Below are 20,675 nucleotides of genomic sequence, written 5' to 3' on the forward strand. Positions count from 1 at the left end.
TAATTTTTTAGTATTAAAAAAAATCTACCTCCCCCCCCAATAAAAGCAGCCAAGAGAGCTTTGTTTTTCTGTCATTTTTAGATGCAGCCACTTCCCGCCCTCACCCTCCAAAACCGAGCCAGGGGGATGAAACAAAATGAGGGTAAAATCTAGAAGTCCTTAGCGTGTAAAGGTACCCCTGTGTTTAAAAAAAAAAAAAGGGGGGGACAGACGGGAAAGCTCCACTAGCCTGCTAACTCTCCGCTCACCATGTTTCCATTAGACGTTCTGGTGAAAAGAAATAACAATAAAAGTAAAAAAAAATCAGCCAGGAAAATGGCCCAGGGAATGCAAGAAATTGCAGACTTTTCCCCTAAAAACCCTGAAAAAGAAAACGTCCTGAAGATTAAGACCCAAGGAGCCAAATAATTTGCACAAATGCTTGAAAGGGGGAAGAAGAATTTGGAAAGTTCATGGAGGAAATGTAAAGAATTTTCTTGTAGTTTCCACTTTAGACTTTGGCCAAGTAGCTCTTTTCTGACTTTTCAGGACAGTGGTCCGCCATAGTTTCGACCACCTGGGTGGGAGAAAGAACGGATCCAGAATCCTTTAACGATTAGCCAGCATCCCACTGCAGTCGTTTTGGGTGTTTTTCTGCGGAGGCCTTTTTGAGAGGGCCCCTTCCCCAGTTGTAAGAGCCAGCCTTTCAGGCTTTGTGGCATGTTTCAGAAAATTAAAGGGCTCAGAAAGCTTTTATTAGAAGGCAAGCTCCTAAGCCTCTCCGAATATCCTGTCAGACTTATTTCCTTAATAACTTACTGGTTGGCATCATAATAATCACATCCTCTAAGTTCGCTTCAGATAGTAGGATCACTTAGCCGCCTCCTTGGGAATAGGGTGTGCTCTGGAGCCCAGTGGAGCCGACAAAGGCAGCAGCCCCAAGGAGGTGTTTCAGACAACCAAAGGGCCTGTTCACCTGCAGCTCTGTCCTATTTGATCTCTCTCTCTCTCTCTCTCTCTCTGTCACGCACACGCACACACAGCCCAAGTGCAAAGAAAAACTCAGTCGGGAGCCATTTCCTTTCCTTACCCGTGTTTTCTGCATTTGGGGTGCAGTCGTTTGTTTTCCTGTTCCTTTGGGCCCATTAGACTCCTCTTAATAAAAGCAATCCCCATATCTGCAAGGATTATTTCAGTTTTAAAATGATTTCATTCATGGGCTTTTTTTTTCTTTTAAATATATCAGCTGGAATTTTTCTTCAGCCATGAATTTAGTAGAGCCCTTCCGGTTTGAACTAAGAGATGCTTTTTTCCACTCAAGAATGCTGAAATACTCTTATCTCCGAGTTTTTAGCAGGAGAAACTCCCATTCCTAGAAATCTCACTTGGTATCACAATGTAACGACACTATTCCTGTCATTTTTGCCTTTGTAACAATCTTCTTGATTTGTTTAATGGATATCTTGTTTCCTTCCCCATGCCACACTTTTTTTGGCGGCTTATTTTTATGAAAAGCTATTATCATATACAATTTAATGTAATTATCTTTAAGATGTCAGGAAGGCCTTTGGCATATTTTTTATTCCTGCAAAAATTTTTAAAAAGCTATCTAGGATTTATTTTAAACTGTTTATGCGTAAATGTATATGCAGTCCCACACTTGTTTTACTCATCCATTCCTTTTTTCCCTTGATCCATTAATTTTCCGAAACACCCCTACAGGAGGAAGCTTAGAAGGAAAAGAAAGGGAAAAAATCCTCATAATAAAAATATTTTATGTCTCTCTGTATCACTTGCATCGAGGACTAGAACACGTTCGCCAGATATACACAAGAATATCTTTTTCATCAACATAGCACAGAAAGGCTAAACTGAGTATCTTCTTTGTCCCCAAAAGCCAGCCCCACAGTCAGAATATGCTGTACTTCAGCTAAGCCCTCCCCCTATTTCTTATAGTTCCCTCTATATTTATTCAACATTCTGTGCTTTGCTTTGTCAAAACACGGGTCTCTGTGTATAAAGTGTGAAAGACAAGTGATTTACAAGGGTTGCATAGCAAAAATAGCATAAACACAACATCGCCATTGTAACTTTAAATGCAGATCCATCTTCAAATTATATGGTGGGGATGCCGATTTTCAGTTCAATTGTTTAAATTATCTAGAAGTTCTAGAAATAGTCCGTGCTTCTGCAACATTGCAGCATTCCCTCCAAACCAACTTTGTGTTTATTTTCCAGCACATGAGTGTATAATTTACATTGGCTTTACTCTTGCTGTTTAAACAGGCTTATTTCACTTTCCTCGAGCCACTGTAATAATTAGCAGACACGATTTCTGGAAAATGGAAAGGATATAATGCTGATGGCAGGCATAGTGTTGGGTCGTGGGCCAGGTCAGCTGGCTTCTGTTTGAACACCAAGGTCATCCTGGTTACTAGAAGGAACAGGGATCTTGGGGGTCATAGGACGAATCTTTAAATTAATTTCTGCAAGTGCTAGTCAGCACTTTTTAGTGAGGAAAGGCTTAGCGTTAAATAATAGGCATTTCTGGTTTGTGAAAGAAAATTGAAAAATAGGCATGTCTGCACATATCAAGGGGGAAAAAAGTACCATTTCCAAAATAATGATCTGTCAACGAAATTGCAAAATCATTATGTGAATGAGCTGAATGGCTTTGTGTATCATCGCATAGAAATATGTTTTGCACAGATAATATGTCTAATAAGGACACGTTTTTTAAGATCAGGTTTTTCCCCTCAGCACATAGCTGCACTGCAGGTCTATCTCATGCAGTCAAAGAGCACCACCTTGTGGACGATTGGGGGAAATTGCTGCTCTCCCTGTCGGGCTTTTCTAAAAATGTAGTGAAATGATTTAAAATCATAGTAGTGATGATGCTGGTAACAAATCAATGACCATAATAACATTTTTTTCCCCTTTCCTGTTTTTCAGGCATCAGATGCCAGCTCTGAAAAACTCTTCAATACTGTTATTGTAAACAAAGGTAAGACACCTGAATTCCGAGCAATGGCTGGTTTTGATTTTTGTCTCATTGTCACTGCCTAGGAAGTCAGAGTAAAAAACAAATGGTCTTTCTTTTTTTCATTCTGGAGCCACTGTTCATATATTGTGTTTTTGCTGGAGACAGAATCTGTATGCTTCTGTGATATATGAAAGAACAGTTTATTTTAACAGAATACACTGAATCCTTATTTAAATTGATTTGACTAAGAAATCACTACTATCTCTATGACTTTAATTTAATGTAGGAAGAAGCGGTAATGGAGAATAATAGTTCTCAAAATGCCTTAACTTTATTGTTACTTATCAACTACCCAGAAGTCAGAGAGCTATAAATAGCTGATTTGTTCTGCAGACTCTAATAACCAGTGGGTGGGTGTTTAGTATGCACAGTATTATGGTCATAAACCAAGCCTTACTCTGCTGTGGGCTTTCTGGAAAGTTAATAAACGAGCAAGAGGGCAAAATTTAAATATGTGCTATCCCATTAATTTCTTCCAAACTGCAATACGGACTAAGAGAGGCTAATGATACAACAGTACATAAAGGGAAAACTTCTCTTAAATCATTGGCTGATAGGTTTCTGGGCAGTTTTCCTTTGTAGCCGTGTTGGCGGAAATAATGAAACGTAAGGGAGTCTCTAATCACCGGCAATACAAAGGTGTATAATTGAAAGGTATAAATTACATAAACTGTTCGATCTTTTCCTCTTCACCGTAGAACCTGATTGAGGTGCTGGCATGGTAATTGCTAAATAAAGGTGTGCTTTCTGTGGTAATTTCAGTTCTGTTCTTACATGGAAGATTCTTGGTAGCGCTTGAGCAGAGTTGGGCCTTCCTTCGTAAAGGGGAGACATTCGAAACCACTTCGGCCTCCTATAGTTCGCCTTGGCTAGCATTTCCAAGTGCAATTATTTTGAGCTCCTGGGTTATTTTAGAATTTGAACCAACTGCAATTTTAAATAGTACATTATGTTTAGAGTTCCCTTGAGGTGTATGTGCTTGTGTGATTGCTGTTACTCCCAGAATTATTGTCACATTGAATTTTTATCTTTTTTATTGCATAATGGAGTATTCCAGTTTTATATTTCATCGTATTTTTTGATGGACTGAAAGTTTGTATCAATTTGTTATCCATAATGCTAAAAGCCCAATAAAGGAAGATGCATGCAGTTCATAGCATACAGTGCTCATCTGTAAAAATGCCTAATTGCTTATTGCTCATTTTGATGAGAGAAGAGGATGGAGTAGACGCTGGTGGATCCGGGTGGGAGAAGGGGGGAGATGGAAGAGGAGGAGACGAAGCAGGACAGGTCCCCAAAAGGTCTTAGGTGTTTCAGTGACCACCCGTCCCCACCCCACCCCACCCCACCCCCAGGGACCTCAGGCTGCCCGTCTTTCTTCTGCTCGGTGGCTCTAAAAAGCTCTGGAATGTCTTTCCCCTCTCTGGGATCAGCCCTAGAGTGGGAGCTGGCCCTGGGACCTGCGTTCAGGCCCTCACTGCCCTCACCCAGCTGAAAGGCTCTCTTCAGGGAGGTTGAAGAGTGATTGATGAGAGTCCCGCCCCACGGCCCAAACTCCCTCACTTCTGCCCCCCTTCCCTTTCCAATCAAACGTTTCCCACATTCTTATTTTTGTTTACTTACAGAGTGTGATTTGTGGCATCTATTTGGTTGTGAATAGTCATCCCCCTGACAGGGTGCCTTTCTTCTGAGCTGCTTTTCTGGGGGTGATTTAGTTGCCTTGAAAGGATTAAGGTTTCTTTGTGTACACTAAAATCAACATAGGCTTTTTCTAAGCTTTGCTTGGGAAACCATACACAAATAAGCATTTTAGTTGATGGCAGATTATTCCTTTGCCCCTTATTTCCATCAAAATGGCCTTTCTTTTCTCCTCCAGAGTTTCCCTTAATGCCTTATGCTAATTCCTGTTGGTAACATGAATGACAAGAGAGGCATCAATGCAAATCCAGGTGCGGCAAAGTCGACTGACTGGTCCCCAGCCCCCGCCCTCCCTGGAGAGAAGGAGATTAGGGGGGCAGGGGAGGGGGGAAAGCATGGGGACAGTTTTGTTAAGGGGATTAGTATTCAGACTGCTAAATATCAGGAAAACAACTTCAAAAAGCGATTCGTTGTGTAGTGATAACGTCAATAATTGCTTCGAGACAGGTGTGCGGGTATATACGTGCTTGTGGGTTTTGCTCTGTTTTTACTCCGGGTAGTGGCAGGGTTTACTGGATGGGCGGCTGACAGGGCCTTCAAGGAACTGTCAGCTTCGCGCACATCAAGTTCAAGTTCCCCTGCAAGGCGGCAGGCCTGCCTGCGAGTCAGGTCTCCCGTCTCTGTCCGGTATTCTTAGCCAAGAGCAATAAAAAGCGCTGTTAAGAAAGGGCAAATTTATACTAGGTAACAAGCACTACTGGCGAGATCTTCAAGCTTCGGCTTATTGAACAGCCTGACAAGAGTGCAGGGAAGCTGACACGTGTATGCTTCCACCTCCAGATGTTTAAAGCTACATATCACCTCTCCCTCCCGGGAGTCCCACCGTGTTCTGGCCTTAGAGAAGCGTGGGTTTAAGCTGCTGGTGAGATTATGCTGCTGAGCCTGGTGGCAGGGCAGATTTGGTCCATAAAATCTCGCCGTGGGAGGGCAGTGCTAATCTCACAAGCTGATTGTGGTGGGAGGGGGGTGCGCAGCTTTGATGTGGGGCTGGGCAGTCTGGGGGCGAAGCTCCAGCTGAAGCTGCAGGGGCCACGACTCAAGTCCTCTCAGGCTGTTTGTGAGCTTCAGTAAGCCATTTCGCCTCGTTAGGTGAGAATTGTCAACCATAGCAAAACCTCCTGGTCTCTGGTGGGGATGAAACAATTAGTCAGGGAGCGGGAGGGGCTGAGACAGAGCAGGTCCATGGCGCTTCCGTCCCTGGCTTTTATTTTGACTTTTTCTTGTATTGTATAGAGTCTGTCCAGTTTAATAGAGAACTAGTAATGTTCTTGTGTTTAGGTGATCCAAATCATTGCTTTCTTCTGATGCCTTTAATTTCCCATTGTAAAGCAAATTAATCAGACAGTTGCTTGAACACGCCACACGCCCAGTGAGAGCTGACCGTGTCAGAAGAGGTGGGGAGGTGAGCCTCCAAATTGCAGGTTGTAGGGCTGTAGACATTTAAAAAAAAAAAAGTTTAACTTCAATCAAGGTCGTGGTTGCCTTATTTAATCTTGATGTGTTTAAATGTTTACAGGATGTTCATGTGAATTTTATGAATCCTTCTGTCTTTGTGACTCAACCATCTGCCAAAGAAAAATTAATTTTTCCAGGGAGACAAACATACACAGAGAGAGACTCACTTCTTGTCTGTATCTAGCTGGTTGAACTGCTGTAGGAGCAACAAGATTCGTACCCCAAAGTCTGGACTGTGGATCCTTCAAAGGAACCCTGAGATCAGCCGAGGGTTTCCAGCCAGTATTTGTTACCCTTTCCTACCCACTCTGGGTCCTCCTCCTTGGTGGTTTACCACTTTGCTCTGAAGGCAGAAACGCAGAAAATGAGGACTTGGCTGTACGAGACCATCTGGCCAAGATGGCTCATCTCTTTCAAACTCTGAAAGTCCTCCAAGGCAGAGCCACCTGAGGAGGAAAGAAGCAGGGAAGCAGGGAAGGCCTGTCTGGGAGTCAGGGGTTCAGTGGAGCCCTCTGTTTACCGGACACCAGCCCTGCTGTGGGTCCATGTTCCAGGCTAGGGGAAGACAAGAGGCTTGCAATCGCAGCCCCTTCTGGCCCTGGAGTCCTCTTTTCTAGGATCTGGCCTGCAGCCAAGGCAGGTAGGGCAGATGAGAGGTGGCCACACGATGATCTCACCCCACGACCTGCTCACCCCTTCTCTCCTTCACCTACGTCTCACATTGTAGTGTTGGGCCCTCCAGGGAAGGGCCCCACGTCTCCCCCCAGCTACCTGTTAGAGAGCTGGGCCCAGCAGCCTAATGGATGTCTTTGAAGTTCTAGAGTGGAGAATGATCCAGGTGGGGACAGGCCCCGGATCCCATGCTCCCTCCTGCCCTGAGCACCCAGGGTCTACCGAAATGTGACTCTCAAAGGTGCACCCACCCAGCCTCCTCCGTAAGACCCTGACCCCAGGTCAGCTGTGGGGAATTCTGGTGGACACGAGCCCACCGTGCTGAGCACCAGATGGAACACTGGGACCCGCTTGAGCTCTCTCTGACCAGAGCTGTTTTTCCTTTTCCAGGCCCTACCAGACTAGTGGACACACACAGCCTATGCTTTGGGGGTCGATTTTGCACTGAGGGTTTTCCAGGGGACACAGATGAGGTTGGAGCCTTGAAGTTAGTGGGGCCTTTGGGTATTTTTGACAGTGTGGTTTTACCAGCAGCATAGAAAGAAAACCTGTCTAAAAAGATTGGTGGAGATTCGAGAAGATGGGGTGAGAAAAAAGTTACTAGAGATAGGTTCTGCTTGGTGTGATGAGGCTCAGTAACTGGGCACCTAATAAATTCTTTAATGGTGACCATCTCACCTCATGCATTATGTTTAGACATAAAAGGGGAAATTCCTTGGTTTGGTGACAAAAAAAAATAAGAAAGAGTTCTATTACCTCCAGGGCCACCATTGGCTCTTATGAAAAACCCATTCCGTAAAATAATCCTGTGCTTCCTTTTTTGAGTGAAAACAATACAGTTGACCAGGGGATAGCTTTCTTTAAAAAGAACAAATTGACGTAGAGTTTGAAACCCAGTTATAATGAACATATGGAGACCATCTTACAATTCCTTGTGGTGTCTTGGGTTCTGTTGTAAGGAGGACATGATGGAAAGGACATTTCCCCTGTGCAGAAGAGTAAACTGAGCCAATTTCAGCCTCTCTGAATTAGTTGCGTTTTTATGTCTTAAATCCTAGATAAGGGACATAGACTGTCCCTTTTTTTTTCTCTGGACCTTCTTTGTACTGTTTCAGAGCAATTTCTTGGGTCTTTAGGAGAGAGAGATGTCTGACGTGTGGGAAATTAAATACTATTGAAGGGTAATTGGTGCTTGATTCAGACAAAGGAGTTACGAGTGGTTGGGGTCCTCCTACCCCACACTGCAAATAGCACGCAATCAGCTACTTTGTTATGGAAATTGACCTTCCTATAGGAGCCAGACTCTTAACGATACAGAATCTGTTGTATAGAATTATTCCTTGAAAATTCTCGCAAACAGATGCCTTCTCCAGTGAGTGTGAAACCAACCAGTAAGGGCCTAAAGATACTCCATGTTGTGAGGATAGTGTTTCCCTCTGGATTTCCTTCCATTGCCTGTTGACTGGTCTTCCCCTGACCTTGTGTGTGGATGAGGACAACGGGGAAATCCGGGGTAAATATTGGATCCCGTCCCTGGAGTTTGAGGGAAGGGTGAAAGATATTCCGAGCATGCAAAATGGTCTCGATGGTGGTTTTGGAGAGCTTTAGAGAACTTTGACAGTGAGGCCACTCTTCCAGATGAAAAGTAGGCCAGATCCCTGGATCCCACTCACCCCCGTGAGCTGGAGCAGATTATAGGGTAACAGATCCATTCCTTTCAGTCAGATGACCAAACTCCACTCTCTTTACTTTCAAGCCCACTGAAAATCTGTTCGCGTACTTCATCAAACTGATGGCCGCTGTTCTCTGAAAGAACTTTCTCCATACTTGGCAATATTGGCCCGCAAAGCTTGAATGCTGACCGGCCCCTCCCTTCGGTCCATTCATATTTAGCGTTTTGTTTAGCCAACGCTGTGGTATTTGGTTGTCTCAGGAAGTCAGACGCACTCCTAGTAAATTGTTGGGATAAAAAACATCAAGTCAGCTCTGGAGAGTCTTCAAGGAGAGCAGTTCTATGACAGAGGGCCTCCGCTCTAGTAACACTTTCAAGGAGAGGGGTCAGCTCCGGGCCTGGAGAGCTGCCTGCACGCAGGAAGCCTGTGGCCATCCCGTGGCCTCTGGATTCTTTCTAGTTTCTGACAACTGCAGAAAAATGTTGTTTTCTCTGAAAATGTATGTTTATTTAACTAGGTTTCTTTTTGCCTCACAATCTGGATTCTATTCAGTCAGTTACCACTCCAATTAACTAACAATTATTTAACATTAACAGTAATTACAGACGCCAGTTAAGCGTCTACAGATGTCAACTGTTAGCTTTGTACCTAATCACTCAATGAAATGGAGAAAGTTCAACAAACATCAATTAGCCAAGCAATTAGTATGAGTTAGGAAAGAGCATGTTATCATGTGTGAGCTGATTCAATTTATTTTATTTTGGCAGTAAAACACACACAGGCAAGCGGCAATAAGTTCCTCAGATAAGATAAAACGCTATTGTTTTGTGGCTTACATAAGAATTCTTTCCTTTCCTGTGCATAAGTCAAATACACTCTTGCCTGGAATTTATTTAACAAACAAAATTTGTCTCAATTACTCGGAAAGCCCAGCAGTGCTCGGGCTCAGGAAGCAACTTTGGTGAATTATGAATCGGGCGAATATACCGTATAAGGATATGTCAGAAATTTCAGTGGAGAGATGATTGATTCCCACTCAAGTAATCTTCCTCCGTGCATTTCGGATTCTCGCAGGTTTATTCCTAAACCTATGGTGGAGTGAATACAACAGTGATGCCATTAATTTCATGGTGCCTGAACTTTGGCTCAGCTGTTTTTGATTTAGCCTGGGGCAGGCATCAAAGTGTTTCACCTTCTCGCCCGGCCTGTGCTTTAAGGAAGTGGAAAGGGCTCTAAGTTGCAGACCCACTTTGTGAATCCACCAGACACATTCTGGGTCTTGATTCAGAGGTTTCTGCACCGCTCCCCGCACCCCCACCCCGTAGACTTGACTTCCATGAGCTGGCTGAGCTTACCTGGACTCACCGGAACAGTGCATTCCAAGGCCTGATTATGTAAGGTGGCCCGGAAATTGGTGTTTGGAGATTCATTTTACCTCCGAGTGGAGCGCCGGCCATATAGGGCCGCGCCTCTGGTTCCCCTCCTAGCAATGATTTCTTACTAACTCTTGAAGCCCGTGGATAGGCCTGGAAGGAGCCAGTCTTTCGTGGGGTGCCCTCTCAGGTCACTGTGGGCGCTATGAGCAGAATTTTCCATTCGAGCAAACCTCACAGCATTAACTGAATCCCAGAACTGAAAAATAACTATTCTGCCTGGTGTAGCGTAGGGTGGGGAGCCCCCGTGTCTCGTGTGCTTTTTTGTTGGGACCCCTGGTTACCCGCGTACAGCAGTACAACAAATAGGGGCCATCCTGGCTGGCTCCTGAGGGATGTCTCTCCCCATCAGTTCATAAGGTCTCTGTCCGTCCGCTTCTGTGCATCACGCTGCAGGGGCTTACAAGGTTCAGTGTCAGCTGCGGGACCAGCTGCGGTCCTCCTCGTCTTTATTCTGGGACCTGGGCCAAAACGGCAGCCCCGTCATGCCAGTGGCTCGTTCTCTTGGTCGAGGGAGAAGAGTAGAGACAGAACCCTAGAATGCCTCTCCGAGTTTCAGCTTGGAGGCGGTGTGTGGCGTTTCTGGCCTCCTCACTGGCCAGCACAGGTCCCCAGGGCTTCCTCCACCATGCTGCCCCGAGGTATCTTATGTCCCCGGGGCGTGGGTAGGAACCTCCCGTCGACGGGGGAGGGGCTCACCCAGGCCTTCCCGGTGGCCCAGGGTATCACCAGCATGCCAGCACCCCGGGACACCTCGTCGTATGGTCGCTTCATCGGTGCAGGGCTCCACTTGGGGCGTCTCTGATGTCCTCCCCTGGAATAAGACCACATTCCTCCACGTTTCGACTCCCCCTGCCCACTCCTGTGCCTATCCGTGGACTGATCTGTACCTTCAGCCAGATTTAGTAGAAGTGACTTAGGGTTTTCAAGCCGGGCCATTTCCCTAGCAACCGATGACAGAAGCACGAGGCCCAAATCTGCGCGGAGGCGGGGGGAGGGGGCCTGTTAATAAGGAGGAGTGTTCTGTGGGCGCTCAAATCTTCTCTGACCCTCGTAAACCTTGTCTTATAAAGGAGGAGGTTGAGAGCACATCACTGCTTTCTCTGAGAGTCCTTTTGAAGAGGGAAATGTCTCAAGTGCGCCTGTTAATAGACTGATGTGGGAGGCGGTTATATTTGGACGCCTTTAAAAGCCACTTGGAAAACATTTTCCCCCTCTTATCTATCACCTTTCACATCTCCCAGCAGAGTAACACTAAAACCTAATTTTAGCCAAGATTACATCATGTTCTCATTATCTGTTTATGGCCAGGAAAGGCTTTTCCATAGTAAAGCTCTCGCCGAAAGCCCAATCACGTCATTCCTCTTGGTTCATATCAACTTGTGATTTTCCAAGTGTCGGTGGTCCCCTGCTAGAGACTTTGTGGGCTCATCTCCCAAGCCTTCTTGATTCATGAGCTCTCTCCATAAACTCCGTTGGACAAGGAGTCCTCTCTTGGAGTTGGACTTGTCAGCCATTAAGCGAATGGCACCAGTGTGGCTTCCTTCCGCAGGCGGAAAGTGGAGGCCATATTGAAACTAGTCCTTTCATCCAACGGCAGTTACGGAGAGCTCGCTCTGCGACCAGATCAGGGGATCCGGCAGTGAGCAGGTCACGGGAGGCCCACGACCCCGGCAGCAAGAGCTTAGACATATCTTAAAACTCAAAAAGAGACTTTTTAGATGGCGCAGTTGGAAAGAAGCCACCAAACTAATTAAGAAAACATAATAATAATAATAACAACCTTAAGACTTTGTTAGGAGGAAAAGGCAATCTAAGATGAGCCCTCAAGGGTCAGCAGACCAGAAACAGACCAGCCCTCCACAGACTAGAGAAGGTATCCACCCTTTCAGCGAGGGCACGGATTGGCCGACTTGTGTTAGACTAAAACCTACCCCTTTGAGTATTCCGTTTTAAAAACCGATCCTATTATTACGTTAGTTAGGCCATCGCAAAGATTTGGGGGAGCATTGTAAAGTTCTGGATATTGCCTATCAGTAGGGCCTTTCCCCCCGTTTTCTCATTTAGATTCCGGTGCTTAAATCTCTGCCCCATCAACATATTGCAAAGGGGGGTCCTAGAGTTAGCACTGCTTTTAGTCAAGGAAGAACCAGCCTCAAAATCGGAGTCCAGCTACTTGTAACCATCTGACTTGGGTTTCTCATTGGTAACATGAGAAAGTTGGATGGACTCCAAGATCCCTTCTAGGTCTAAAGGCCAAAGTTTGCTTCGGAGTGTTCTAGGTCTTTTCGGAACCTAACACTTGTGCAAAGGGCATACATTTCCCCAGATAGCTGTGAATGAGATTGTGGACACTCGTATTAGAAAGGAGTGGTGCCTGGTGGCCAATACTGTGACTCCAGTCCCCCAGCTTGTGAGCGAACAGGGCAGAATGTCCAGGAGATTCTATCTCTGAGAAAGGTCTTAGAGGTAAGAGGGGGTTGAAGCTGGGGGGGGGGGGCGGCAGCAGTAAGGAAGAGGGGAAAGGAGTGAGGGTGAGCTTGCTACAGTTTGAATACCGGCTGGTAGATACTCCCTTGCAGAAGAAGAATGCCGTTGAGAGTCCTCTGCTGGTCTGCATCTCGAGTGGCGTAACAAGAGGTGTTTCATCTGCTGTAGTAAATGTTTACATGAAGAACCTCGGTGCCGGGTTCCTTTGTACTTGACTTCTCAAGGGGAATGGCTGACCATTTCCAGGGACTGCTGTGGGTGCCTGAGGGGAGAGGCAGCAGTTAGCTACCAGAGCAAGGCCCTGCCTTAGGGCACCCGGGGCAAGCTACCAGGCGGCTTGTCTTTCTAGGAGTGACTCATTTTACCAACGTGAAGTGAAAAGGGGCCCAGATGGACCATTCTGGATCATGGAGGGATGTCACCAGCTCACCATTTGTCTTCAGCTGTCAGCAGACCTTGGCCCACCAGAGCTCCGCTTCCTCAAAAGTTCATCTAGGCCTCCTGGACTAAAGCAATCTGACTTCCTGCTTCTCTTTTGCTAGAAGGTGATGATCATATCGACTTCATTCGTTTAGAGAGCACACTTGCTGTTGGCTGGATTTTCACTTGATTCACACTAGACTTGTGAACGGGTGTGAGGAGGAGCCGGGTTCACTTTACTGTCACCAGATCCGTCGTGTGTCACTCAGGAGGATTGTCTGGGCCATCTCCTCCCATTCAGAGACTGAGAACTCTGGAAAGGGAGAATGTCAGCAGTGACCGCTGAGGGTCTTAGAGTCCAGTTTCCTGGATTAGAAGCAGGGACACGGCTCCTGTGGGCTCTGGTCCAGTGTTCGATTCTAAACTGAATTTTGTGGTTTCGGTTTGTGCTGCTGGCCGTAGGGCCACATTGCCCTGAGCGGTGGCCTCTTCCCAAGACCTTAGACGTCAAATCAATTTGTGCTCTACTCCCACGGGAAGGAGAAGCTCCTGACTTAAATAGGCGGCTTGGGGACGGCTGGTCAGAGGCTGGCTGCCCACTGCCACTGTGGCCTCGCCGGCCATGGGTAGCTGATCTTTGCCCAAATCCCCGTGCCCCCTGTGTGGCCGGGGGGCCTCGCCCCCCAGATCACGCTGTGGCTTGGGCTGGCGCCCGAGTTCAGTAGACTTCCCTCTCAGGGCCCCTCCGGCTGGAGGGAAGACAGCCCTGACGCCTCCTCCTTCTGTATTAGCTCCAGGACAAACTCGAAAACTGCCTACTCTAAGGGCTTTTTTGGCATTTTAAAAGTTGAGGCCGACTTTCTGAGCCTTCTCAGCATCCTGCCATGTATCTTATCTTATTCAAATATCCTAATTGCCACTCGGGCTTCTCAGCCGCACATCATCCCAGCACCTAACTGACAAAACAGACCTTCACCTGAGGGCCTCATTATGCTTTCTGCCTGTGCATCAGGCCAAAAATACCTCCACAATACCTGCTCAACATCCTGGGCTTCCAAGTGACAAACAAATAATTGGGTGAAGCAAACGCTGGGGGCCGAGCAGCTGCCATCAGTGCGGACGCACTGGGGAGTCGGCCGCGATGACTCACGCGCTGCCTGGCTCGTGTCAGAGCAGATCTTTGCACAGTGGTCTGTGCTGACACCAGAGAGTGACAGCTTCGGAAACGGCATGCTAGTTACTGCTGCCAGTGAGGTCTCTCATGTAGACCGTGACAAGCAGCTGTCATTTCCATGCAGGTGAACAACTGACATCCCGCGGCGGGGGGAGAGGGGGTGCAGGCAGGCGGCTATGTTTGGAGGGCAGGTAAGGCTCCAAGGGGCGTGGCTCGGTGAGGTTTTTGTAAATGTTCCGATGATCCACAGAATTACTCGGGGGAAATCCATACTCTCTCGTTGAACAGGGACCAGGTCTCTTCATTGCTGGGCAGCCTTTTTATTTGTTTATCTTTAATTATCAGAGGCACCAGATCTGTTGAAAGGAACACTGTGGACCTACCGTTGGACTCGGTTGTGCTCTTGTCATGGATTTGCAACCTTAGCCTCTCACCTGGGGAACTGGCCCCTTGTGTGCAGGGTGGCTGGCAGATGCTAGGCTTGCAGTTAGGGCTGTATTATTGAGGGAAACTCTCTTGATATAATGGGGTTTGGAACCATGACCTTGGGCCAGTGTTCTGCGGTAACCAGCCAAGCTAACTTGCTCAACCACTTCTCAAAGACAAACAGTTCTATCCAGTTCCTGGTTGGCAGATCCTGCCTCCCAGATGCCCGCCTGCCACCTGTATGAAGGGTTATCACAACACAAAACACACACAAGCTTGGTAGCTGTGCCGGGATTACCAGTAACTATTTGGTAAACAAAGTACCCTGTAAGCTCTTCATTAAACTGCAACAGCCAGGATCGTGGAATTAGTGGACAGCAGTGTTCTGAAATCTGTTTTCCTTTCTGTGTGAAATATTGTAAAGTTTTAAGGCTATAAAATTTATATCTGCTACATTGGGTCCCCCCCCCCAAGATGTGATACCCTAAGAGGTTTTCAGCAAGTCACCTAACTATGAAAGCTTTTTTAAATGACATCTTCCAGGACTAGATGTGTTCAATAGTGGTTCTCAAACCTTAGCCTGTCTCGTAATTGTCTGGAGGGCTTGTGAAGGCATGGACAGCTGGGTCTCCCCGCACCAGAGTCCTTAAGCATAGAGAACATCAGAATGAAGCCCCCTGCCCCCGCCCCCGTGTGCCCATTACATACAGCAGCATATTTATCAGGATTCTGCCACAATGGTTTTTAGGTGGTAAGGTTAGATAAGGCAGCATCTGTCCTCTTTCCCTTATTGGCAAAGTATTTTACAGCACGTCAGGTATCATGTCATTTAACCCCTACATACATTAGCACACATCTGTTTAAAAAAATTTTTTTCTTGCCTCACTGCATTCTGTTATCAGACTAACAAAGTACAGTAATTCCGCAAAGGAAAACACCCATTCTCAGTGCCATCTCCCAGATTGTCCCATGGGTGTCATTTTACATGATCTGTTCCCAGCAGGGTACAAACCAGAGTCACGTATGACTTGTCTCGGTCTAGAGCCATCCACCTCTCCCCAGCCTCCCGTTTTTTTTCAAGTCGGTGACTTGTTGCAAAAACCAGGTCAACTGTTTGTACACTGTTCCCCATTCTGGAAGCCCTCGTGGCATCATTTAGTTTATGGCTCTGTCCCTCATATTTCCTGTAAATGGAAGTGGGCTCTAGAGCTTTGACTAGATTCGGGTCAGGCTTGTTGGCAAGAAAACTCCATAGGCAATGTGGTGAGTCTTGCGTTGCCTCACATCCAGGTAACCACAACGTCTGGATGGCCAAGTTTTAGTGATGCCAACATTGTTCAGTCAGTTCAGGTTGTGGCAGCCTGATCCCTGCATGGCTAAGTTCCCCATCATCCTCTTTCATCTAATGGCTTTATCCATTGATGGTCCTTGCCCGATCCACTGTGTCATTAGAGATGGCAAAAGGTGACCTTTCTTCTGACCCTCCTCGTATATTGGCTGAAATTCTTCTGAATAGCAGAGCTTTACCTCATCAGCTAGAGCTCTTGGGTGACCCTCAGATATAATCAAAGGAAGAGCAAGATAAATGCTTAATTCTTCCCTTTTAGTTGCAAGTTATGAGAGCAAGAAGGTGGTGTCCTACCAGGTGTTCTATTAATATGCCCGTACCCTTCTATGTTTGCATTTTTCTTACAAGAGACTTAACCCATGTTTTGAATTCACTGAGCGTTTTCTTACTGTGGTTTGTGGTTGTCGATGGAAGAGACAAAATGTCTGAAAATCAGAACCTGGAAGAGAGCAACATCCAGTGAGTTTATACACGCAGGTGTGTGACTTGAAAGTCATCCCTGCCCTTCGAAGCTCGGCTCAAATGCCACATCCTACAGGAAGCCCTTCCACTTTCGCAAGATTCGGACACTCGGTACATCCTGTTTCTTCCTAGAGTTGTAGGTGCAGTCTTCCCCATTTTGAATCCCCCCCCACCACTCTCCCCACGGTGACCAGCAGGGTAACATCCTAAAACTTACTTAAACCTTCAAAATGACATTGTAACTAAGTGCCTTGGTTAAAGAAGGTAAGGAAAAGTTAACATCTTACTGGATCTAATCAACTCATTTGGCATTATTGGATGATCGGATGACCCCCAACTGGGTATCTTTCAGGAAAGGAATAGGAGGCCGCCCGCATAAATGGCGTACCTACAGTGGGCCAGGGATTTTCATATGCCGCCTTGTTTAATTTATCCAGTAGCCTAGCCAAGTAGGTATTTTCTTTGCAGGAAAATCGTCCCGTGCCTGGTGACAGCCAGTTCTTGTGTCCCGGCCTCCTGGCCTCCCAGCCACGCATTCTCTCTCCTGGGCCAGCCCAGCCTAAAAGGGGGGGTGGGTGGGGAGTCTTTGGTTTAATAAACTAAAAAATGCCTCCTGTCAACAACACAGTTTCCCGTTGAGCCTGAGCTCTCTGTGGTCGATATGGGACAAGACACTGATGACGCAGAGCAGGGAACGGCCTGACTTCCGGCGGAGGCCACACACATCGAGCCGCTTACTTTTCTGGAAGATGGAGTGTCATATTCAAACTTAAACCTCCCGCTGCAAACCCCGATTTTATATGTTTGTAGAATCAGAAAGTTAGGTTGCTGATTAATAGAAATTAAACTGGAAAAGCGCTAAAGGAATTTCAAGCGATGGGACAGCAGTTATGCCTGGAAATCTTCACGAATCTGTTGAAACTGTTCATTCTTTGCCGATTCAGAGCTTGTCTGTTTTCTAAAGCGCCCTTGGGCAGGGTGCAGGGCTGTCCATGGCAGGAAGAGGAAGCAGGCCTCCGACTAGGAGGGCCCTCATCCCTGCTTGGGCCGTTGTGCTTGTTCCTCATGAAGGCCGCTAGCCCGCTCTGAGTTCTCTGGTGCCAGCCGAGCAGGAAATCCCTGCTGTTCCTCCCTGTTCTGCAAAACCTTTTTCTTGAAGGGCCTCAAACCCTCACCCGGCCGCTCACACCTGCTGCCGATCCCCGCCTCTGAGCGCCCGTCGGCCTCCTGGGGTAGAGCATCACTCTGAACCACCTTTTGCCTTTGAAAAACGCTACCTGGAGGTATTTGGACCCTCGATACACTTATTTTCTTAAAGTATCCTTTAGCACCACTCACTCGCCACAGCACTCTGCCCCATCCAGTTGCCAAGTGCCAACCGCACTGATGGCTAGTCATCTTATTTCCTCCCGTCCTGCCCCTGGGCTGCTAAGTGTTCTGGAAGAAAACTGCCGAGCTGGTGACTGTGTACTGTGCACTCTGCAACCTCAGCTGGACCCTGAGAGCATCCAGACCGGTCCCCTGCACACCGCTCCCTGCCCTCAGTGGTTGGCCCTGCCCTTCTTGCTTCCTCCTCATGCCCTTCCTCCCCTCCAGTGCCCCTTCTGGGGAGACGGAGGGCATCGGCCAGGGAACAGCCCCTGCTTCCCCTTCCAGACTCAGAAGGCCTCTTTTTCTTGCCTCAAGAGGGAGCTGGGTCTCTTGCCTCCTTCCCTGGCTGGCCTCTGTCTGTCTGGCTCCTCCCGTCCACCTCCTGGTCTTGGCTCCCCAGTCAAGCCTTTCCCTTTCTACTGGCTCTTTATTTCCTTCAGTCTCTTCAGAGGATCCTTGGCTTAAGAAACAAACAGCAAGGGCGCCTGGGTGGCTCAGTCGGGTGGGCATCTGCCTTCGGCTCAGGCCATGATCCCAGGGTCCTGGGATCGAGGCCCACGTTGGACTCCCTACTCTGTGGGGAGCCTGCTTCTCCCTCTGCCTGCCCCCCCTCCCCCCCCGTGAATAAATACATAAAATCTTAAAAAAAAAAAGGCAACAATGACAACAAAAATACAAACAACAGATCTCACCCTGCTTCTTCTTCAGGACTTAAATAAGCCTCTTTGGGGCACCTGGGTGGCGCCAGTCGGTTAAGCATCCGACTCTTGGTTTCTGCTCAGGTCATGATCTCAGGGTTGTGGGATCAAGCCCCAAAGTGTAGAGTCTGCTTGAGATTCTCGCTCCCTCTCCCTCTGCCACTCCTGCTCTCTCTCGCTCTCTCAAATAAATGGATAAATCTTTAAAACAAAAAATAAGCCTTTTTGATGACTTTCCCTCATTCCCCTCCCCCCTTCCTGCAAAATACTTTGCGTTCTCATCCCTAAGGTGACCAGATAACTTACTGTCCAGACCGGGACACTTGCAAATGAAACAGACTGCTGTTAATAATTACTTTGGGACAACAGGCCTAACCCGGGACTGCCCGAGCAAACTGGGTGTATGATCCTCCTAGCGAGAATTCGCGTCCTTTCAGTTACTACAGTGCCTTAATCCATGAGTCATGGGAGCGAATATTTATTGAGTCCTTACTGTGAGCCAGGCTTTGTTCTGATCACTTTACGGGGATTAACTCATGGCACCCTTTTGAGGTAGATAGCATTAACACCATTTTGACTGAGGAAACGGGTGGGCGAGCAAGCTGCCCCAAGGTTCTCCATCTCCTTCGACACCCTCTCCTCACTCCTGGCTGTACCAGCCCCCAGAGGTCAGGCAATCCTGGATCCTTTGAGGTGTGAGCAGAGTTTCCCAAATGTCTGTTGAATTATAAGGAAGGTACAATGTAAACAAGAGTATCACCTTCTAAAGAAAGTATTTGTTTAGGGTTGCATAGCTCTAAAGGGCTCCTTAAGAGTAATGAATACTTAATCCTCTTCTCAAATAGCCAGTGGGGCCTGGTTAGAGCACACGGGGATTACCCTCTACTGTATTATTCTCCAAAATACAAATTCCATAAATAAACCAGTGGAAAGGCCAGTTACACCCCACAAGGTGAAATGCTGAGGGTTTTTTCTGCTGGTTTTTCTCACCTCACTGGTTTCTTATTCCTGGAGGTAAGTTAGGATGGTGTCACCTAAGAGCTAGAGTCAGCTTGGTGACCAGATCTGAAGCCATGAAGTTCTTTTTTTTTTTTAAAGATTTTATTTATTTATTCGACAGAGAGAGAGACAGCGAGAGAGGGAACACAAGCAGGGGGAGTGGGAGAGGGAGAAGCAGGCTTCCCGCGGAGCAGGGAGCCCGATGCGGGGCTCGATCCCAGGACCCTGGGATCATGACCTGAGCCGAAGGCAGATGCTTAACGACTGAGCCACCCAGGCGCCCCACGCCATGAAGTTCTTGAGCTCAGGCCTCTCCGGAGCCTCTAGCCCGGTGTCCCGGCTCTCCCCTTCCCTTTCTGTCCCTCTCTGGCTACGCAGCAGTCAGAAAGCCTTTCCTGCCAAAATCTGAATCATTACCGCATGGAGTTTATTATAGGCAGATCCAAAGTTCAACACGAAGCCCTTCTTTTTTTTTAATTTTTAAATGCCATCAGGCTGACGGGGAATTATTGAAAGCTCAGCTTACTTTGTTTGCTGTCAGATTCACAAGATTCAAGAATTTGAGGAAGTGGTAGGTACTCCTGCTGCCTCAGGGAACATGAGAGTAGGACAGTCAAGCCATTCACACTGGGCTCCAAGTCACAAGTCACCCCAGGTCAGTTTCTTTGGGATGGTGTGGGGGAGGAAGAAAGTGGCCCCAGAACTTTCAGCTGTCTTCCCTCAGAGGATCTGCCCTTTATGTTTCTGCAAAGAGTTGTGGAGGGGAAAGGGTTGTTAGGATCTTTTAATTTTTTGTTTTTTAACACTTACCCCCAGCATACACGCACACACACTCCTTCTCTCAGCCCGGTCTCTGTCTCCCGTCCTCATCCTCGTCACCAGACTTCTTCCGTGAGGAATCCCGTCTCTCTCCTATTTCTCACCAACTTTGTGAACCACCTCAGAATCCCTCTTGGGCTCTTAGTCGCTGAGGGATTCCTTGTGAGGGGTTTCCAACCCAGCACCTTGAGGCAACACCTCTCACTGCTCTCCTTTGCTGAGAAAAGCTTGGCATGAAGAGCTTCCTAATTCTAGAGAAATCAGTTCAAGCTCACATTGCTCTGGCAGAAGGGATGCCCCACGTCAGGGGAGGTTGCTGAGAAATACCTTGTGCCTGATAAAGTGAAGGAATCTTTAATGAGAGAGGTCAGCAAAGGAGTGCTTTTGAGCTAACGTGCAGGTACAAGGGAGACCGCCATTAGACCTCTCCAGTCTCATTATGCCTGTAAATCTGGACACTTTGAGTTGGAAACTAAAGCCACTTGCGCTTCTCAGTCTCAGAGGTTTTTTAAACC

General features: G+C 47.2%; 1 protein-coding gene across 7 annotated transcripts in view; it reads left to right on the top strand.

The window, feature by feature from the left end:
- AUTS2 (activator of transcription and developmental regulator AUTS2) overlaps nt 1-20,675 on the top strand; it is a 1,103,469-nt gene that overhangs the window by 1,019,280 nt on the left and 63,514 nt on the right. For all 7 annotated transcript variants that reach the window (XM_078074510.1, XM_078074507.1, XM_078074506.1 and 4 more), the window contains one exon: nt 2,932-2,983. In XM_078074510.1, the coding sequence (XP_077930636.1) occupies nt 2,932-2,983 (52 nt within the window). The remainder of the gene's footprint in view (nt 1-2,931; nt 2,984-20,675) is intronic.

The sequence above is a fragment of the Halichoerus grypus genome, chromosome 6 (assembly GCF_964656455.1).
Source record: "Halichoerus grypus chromosome 6, mHalGry1.hap1.1, whole genome shotgun sequence".
Taxonomy (NCBI): Eukaryota; Metazoa; Chordata; class Mammalia; order Carnivora; family Phocidae; genus Halichoerus; species Halichoerus grypus.